This window comes from Mesocricetus auratus, unplaced genomic scaffold (assembly GCF_017639785.1).
Source record: "Mesocricetus auratus isolate SY011 unplaced genomic scaffold, BCM_Maur_2.0 Super-Scaffold_100010, whole genome shotgun sequence".
NCBI lineage: Eukaryota > Metazoa > Chordata > Mammalia > Rodentia > Cricetidae > Mesocricetus > Mesocricetus auratus.
In genome coordinates, this window is record NW_024429194.1 from 75,817,867 (window position 1) to 75,823,096 (window position 5,230).

At 55.2% G+C, this 5,230-nt stretch overlaps 1 protein-coding gene across 2 annotated transcripts; it reads left to right on the forward strand.

Annotated features, from left to right (window-relative positions):
* The first annotated feature begins 1,529 nt into the window (after positions 1–1,529).
* Arsa (arylsulfatase A) lies at positions 1,530–4,800 on the forward strand. 2 transcript variants are annotated; one of them, XM_040753972.1, is made up of 8 exons: positions 1,530–2,286; positions 2,429–2,669; positions 2,778–2,996; positions 3,071–3,240; positions 3,562–3,686; positions 3,780–3,907; positions 4,132–4,234; positions 4,319–4,653. In XM_040753972.1, the coding sequence occupies exons 1-8, from the start codon at positions 2,069–2,071 to the stop codon at positions 4,498–4,500; spliced, it is 1,386 nt and encodes a 461-aa protein (XP_040609906.1). In that variant the 5' UTR covers positions 1,530–2,068; the 3' UTR covers positions 4,501–4,653. The 2 variants fall into 2 exon arrangements, with proteins under 2 accessions (XP_040609906.1, XP_005067165.1); XM_005067108.4 differs by having other exon boundaries at positions 1,558–2,286; positions 4,336–4,800.
* Positions 4,801–5,230: the final 430 nt, after the last annotated feature.

A 5,230-nucleotide genomic window follows, 5' to 3' on the forward strand; every position in this document is an offset into this window, starting at 1 on the left:
GAGAAAATCAATAACTGAAGATCACACACACACACACACACACACACACACACACACACACACACACACACACACACACACACAGAGGCTTCCCAGGACGTCTACAGTAGCCTCAGGCCAGGCTCCTTTTCTGTGCCATCTCTGGGGTCTCGGCCATTTAAACTTTGTTCTTGGGGTGCCCATCATCTAGCAGATTTCATCAGGAAAATTCCAGATGTCCAGGCAGTCAGGCTTCGGTGGAAGTCTGTGACCAGTTTACTCTACAGTTCTGAATCACTCTCCTTCTGCCAGCCAGAGAACTGCCTCCACCCAGTATCATGTGATGCCTGCTCCTGACCCAACCCCAAGTCAGTATTGGACCTCTGGGTGAACAGGGTCATATCTCACCTCGTGAGTCTGAGTTCTGATCCCTACTGTAGTCCGGAGACCCTTCCAGAACCCTGCTTATCTTCCACTGGCTCTGGGTACTCAGGTCTTAGAGGAGCACTCTAGTTCATGGAAGGATCAAAGGCCAAGAATCTAGATAAAACAGCCACTTGTGGGGAAATACCCTGGAAGAAACTTGCCCTGGAAAAGAGACTCAGGTCAGGAACTTTTGGGGGCGGGGTGATCTGGGAAGTCCGGTTAGCACAGGGACCTTTAGACGTTAAGGTACACAAGTAAGGGGCACACCCTTCCACTCTCTGAGGGGTATATCTGTTATTCTCCCTTGACAGTTAAAACTGGTGACCAAAAATGGTTAAGTTTAAGACTGCATAAACAAAGAGTTGGAAACAAGACATGTTGTCTACACATGAGTTCCTCAACACTAATGTATCCTGAATTATACCACACCAACATCCCTTCCACCTCAAACACCAGACAAACACACACACACACACACACACACACACACACACACACACTCCCTCAAACACCATGGACACACAATGCTAACTCAAACCCCACAGACACACACCCTACCTCTAACACCACAAGTACACATACACACACACTCCACCTTGAACACCAGGTACACATGTAGGAGAAAAAAAAATTTTTAGAGAATTTGACAGCTTGTGTTTCAAAAAAAATGCACCAAAGGTGATTGTGAGCTAACGCCAGCAGCCTATCCTATTTGTCTTCCTGGCTCGTTTCAATCCGACCGCATGGTTTTTTCTTCTCTTTGCTAACTCGGAAGGGGGTGCTGAGGTCTTTTCAACAAGGGTCCTTCAAATGTCTCATCAGGGGAAATGGGACAAGCAAACCACCCTGCGCCTAAGGAACTCCAGACACGCGCTAAACGCGAGACAGCACGAGAGCCAGATAATTGATGTAGTGCCAGGCTAGGCAGTCCCGCAGCTGAACACATCGCGCAGGATCAAAGAGCGCAAGGTTACCAAGCCTAGCACGGGACACGCCAACCGGCGCAGAGAAGGGTCCGGAGCGCGCGAACAATCCCCAGTCTCACCCCATCCCTCCCGGGTCCCAGATCGGCACAAGCCCCACCCCGGAAGGGCCCTTCGGCACACAAACCCGCCTCGCTCAGCTGCCCAGCTCCGCCCCGCCCCCGTCGCAGCTCCACCCCGTACCGCCCGGTCCCAGCGCCCGCCCTTCTCGAGCAGCCTAGTGTCTCGTGACCACGGGCGTATCCCAGACGGCCTGAGAGCGACGCTGTCTATGACCAGTTCCTCCCCAGTTCTGAACCGCCCTCGTCCCATGGCGTCGGAGCACCCCCGGGTCAATGTGAAGTGACGTCTGCTCCTGATCCCAAGCCGGTGCTGGGACCTCTGGGGGTGAACAGGGTCAGATCCTCGCGCGTGAATCTAAAGAAGCCCTGGTCCTTTGGGGGCTCAGTGGAGTTACACCCCAGACCACCGCCTCCCGAGTTCTGACAGATTCGCGGGAGCTTCAGAAAGTGGGCCTTCTGATAGAAGGACTGTTTGGGTCTGGGGTCTCAGGGGAGAAGGGCTGGGCCCGGGACCTCAGGCGGGGGGCCGGACCTGGGGACTCGAGAAACGAGCCTGCTGGAATCGCTCTGCCTTCCCTACCAAGGGTCTGAAGACATAGACCCATCTGTCTCTTTGCCATGGGGGCCTTGGAGGCCCTCTTTTTGGCATTGGCTGCAGGGCTGAGCACTGCCAACCCACCTAACATCCTGCTGATCTTTGCTGATGACCTGGGCTACGGGGACCTGGGCTCCTATGGGCACCCCAGTTCCACCACCCCCAACCTGGATCAGTTGGCCGAAGGGGGACTGCGGTTCACAGATTTCTATGTGCCTGTGTCTCTGTGCACACCATCTCGGTGAGTGAGGGTCTTTTACCCCGCCCCTACCCTTGCCCACCCCGCTTCTGTTCTCCGTGGGTAAGGCCGCAATTTTCCCTGCCCTCTCTGTGCTCCTCCCTGTGGGACTCACAGATTATGGCTTGTGTGGCTTGTACTACAGGGCTGCCCTCCTGACTGGCCGGCTCCCAGTTCGGTCAGGCATGTACCCTGGAGTTCTAGGGCCCAGTTCCCAAGGGGGCCTGCCCCTGGAGGAGGTGACTCTGGCTGAGATCCTGGCTGCTCGAGGATATCTTACAGGAATGGCTGGCAAGTGGCATCTTGGAGTGGGACCAGAGGGGGCCTTCCTGCCCCCGCACCAGGGCTTCCATCGCTTCCTAGGCATCCCATACTCCCATGACCAGGTACGAGCCACCTGGGCCCTCCTCTGCCCCCCACCCACCCACCCAAGCCTTCTTATTAACGTCTCCAGACCCACAGCCACACCTCTCTCACTGGAACTGTCTCCCCAGGGTCCCTGTCAGAATCTAACCTGCTTCCCACCAGACATCCCCTGCAGTGGTGGCTGTGACCAAGACCTGGTTCCCATTCCATTGCTGGCCAACCTGTCTGTGGAGGCCCAGCCTCCTTGGCTACCTGGACTAGAGGCCCGTTATGTGTCTTTCTCCCGAGACCTTATGGCTGATGCCCAGCGCCAGGGCCGACCATTCTTCCTGTACTACGCTTCCCACGTGAGTGACCCTGGCCCCACCCTCCTGGCTGCCCAAGACCTGTGCTCAGTGCTGACTCCACTCTCTGTCCCCAGCACACCCACTACCCTCAGTTCAGTGGACAAAGCTTCACAGATCGATCAGGCCGTGGGCCATTTGGGGACTCCTTGATGGAGCTGGACGCGGCTATAGGGGCCTTGATGACAGCTGTGGGGGACCTAGGTCTGCTCGGAGAGACTCTGGTCATCTTCACGGCAGATAATGGGTACGAGCCAGAACAGGGGATACTCATTGCTTGATAATAGGCAAGGACTCTAGGGTCCATCCGCCCCCAGCTGTTTGTTGAAGAATGTGGTATCAAAGGCTCTTAAGAGAGATGCTAGCCCTGTTATAGTAGTCCATGGGGTCATGGACTGGGGACCACAGGTCCACAGAGTTGCTGGTCACGGAAGGCAAGGGAGGAAACAGGCATATAAGCAGTCATTCTTGGTGAGATTTATAACTTTAAAATATGGGGCTGGTGGTCACCACTGCTGGGTCAGGGCCCTTGGCCCCTCATTACTGATGACTTCCTTGTGTGTCCTAGTCCTGAGTTGATGCGTATGTCCAGCGGTGGCTGCTCTGGCCTCTTGAGATGTGGAAAAGGAACAACTTTTGAAGGTGGTGTCCGAGAGCCTGCCCTGGCTTTCTGGCCTGGTCACATCACCCCTGGTCAGTCCTCTGGCCCTGTTTTTTGTAGACCCTCGGCCCCATCTCCCCAGCCTTGGTGGTGAACTGAGGGACCTAAGAGCTATCTGTCCACAGGTGTAACCCATGAGCTGGCCAGCTCTCTGGACCTGCTGCCCACCCTGGCAGCCCTGACCGGGGCTCCACTGCCCAATATCACCTTGGATGGTATTGACATCAGCCCCTTGCTGCTAGGCACAGGCGAGGTAGGGCTAATAATCCCTTGACCCCCCCCAACTCCACTGTCCCATGCTGGTCCTCCTGTCCTCCAGGTATGAATGTGGGCAGTGGCTGTTGGCTCATGCCTCATGTCTCCTTTAATGTGTGGCTTCTGAGTCCCCGGGTGGGCCAAAAGGGGGTCCACAACCAGGGCCCAACACAAGAGGGCTTAGAGATCTCTCCTACCCTGTGACCCTGATTTTGTCCTCAGAGCCCACGGAAGTCTGTCTTCCTCTACCCGCCCTACCCAGACGAGATCCATGGGGTCTTTGCTGTGCGGAATGGGAAATACAAGGCTCATTTCTTCACCCAAGGTAACTCTCTCTCTCCCCGGCTTCCTCTCCCCAGCCCTGCTGACCCGTAGCTGCTCTATCCTCTGCCCCTTCTTGTACAAAAAGCTGACCCCCCTCCCCAGGCTCTGCCCACAGTGACACCACTTCCGATCCTGCCTGTCATGCTGCCAACCCTCTCACTGCTCATGAACCTCCATTACTCTATGACTTGTCTGAGGACCCTGGTGAGAACTACAATCTTTTGGAAAGTATGGACGAGGTCTCCCCAGAAGCTCTACAGGCTCTGAAGCACCTTGAGCTGCTCAAGGCCCAGTATGATGCAACTATGATCTTCAGCCCCAGCCAGATAGCCAGGGGTGAGGACCCTGCCTTGCAGATCTGCTGTCAGCCGAGCTGCACGCCCCACCCAATCTGCTGCTACTGCCCAGACACCCAGACCTGAGGGTCTTGAAGAAATCACGGGGGTACCCCCCAAGGGTAGCCCAGGGCCCCTAACTCTATCCTGAGTGTGTGATGGCTCACCAGAAGGGCAGGGGCAAGTGTGTAGTTTGTATCTGGTAATGTAATAACATCAGCTGAGACTTGCAGGTGTGCTAATTCATCTAGTCCTTGTGGTAACTCTGAGATCAGTGCTATTCTGCTGTGCTGTGAATGAAGAAACTGAGGCCTGGGAAATCTCATGGACCTGTTCAAGTCCAGTGTCACCTTACCAGAAATAGCTTGAGCTAGGATTTGAACTCAGACATCCCTGGTCTGAAATGTGCCCCGCCCTGGTGATCTGCATGTGTCCATGGACACGTTGTTGAAGAATGAACATGTCCATTCACAGAAGCCGGTAGTGCATTCAGGTGCCGGGAAGTGTGAGGGAGGGTGGTGAGGGCATGGTATCCAGGAGACCCTAAAGGTGCAAAGCCTCTGGAGCATAGGTTTTCCTCAAGAAGCATTCTTAGAGGCCCTGCAGCTCGCCACCTTGGGTCTTACAAGAGATCTGTCATCTGGAATTAGATGACAAACGTT

Bases quoted from the DNA above. Each gene is read 5' to 3' on its own strand.
- Arsa (XM_005067108.4), top strand. From the start codon at position 2,069: ATGGGGGCCTTGGAGGCCCTCTTTTTGGCATTGGCTGCAGGGCTGAGC. The intron at 2,670-2,777 runs GTACGAGCCACC...CTGTCTCCCCAG, and splicing joins TCCCATACTCCCATGACCAG to GGTCCCTGTCAGAATCTAAC. The intron at 3,241-3,561 runs GTACGAGCCAGA...TGTGTGTCCTAG, and splicing joins ATCTTCACGGCAGATAATGG to TCCTGAGTTGATGCGTATGT.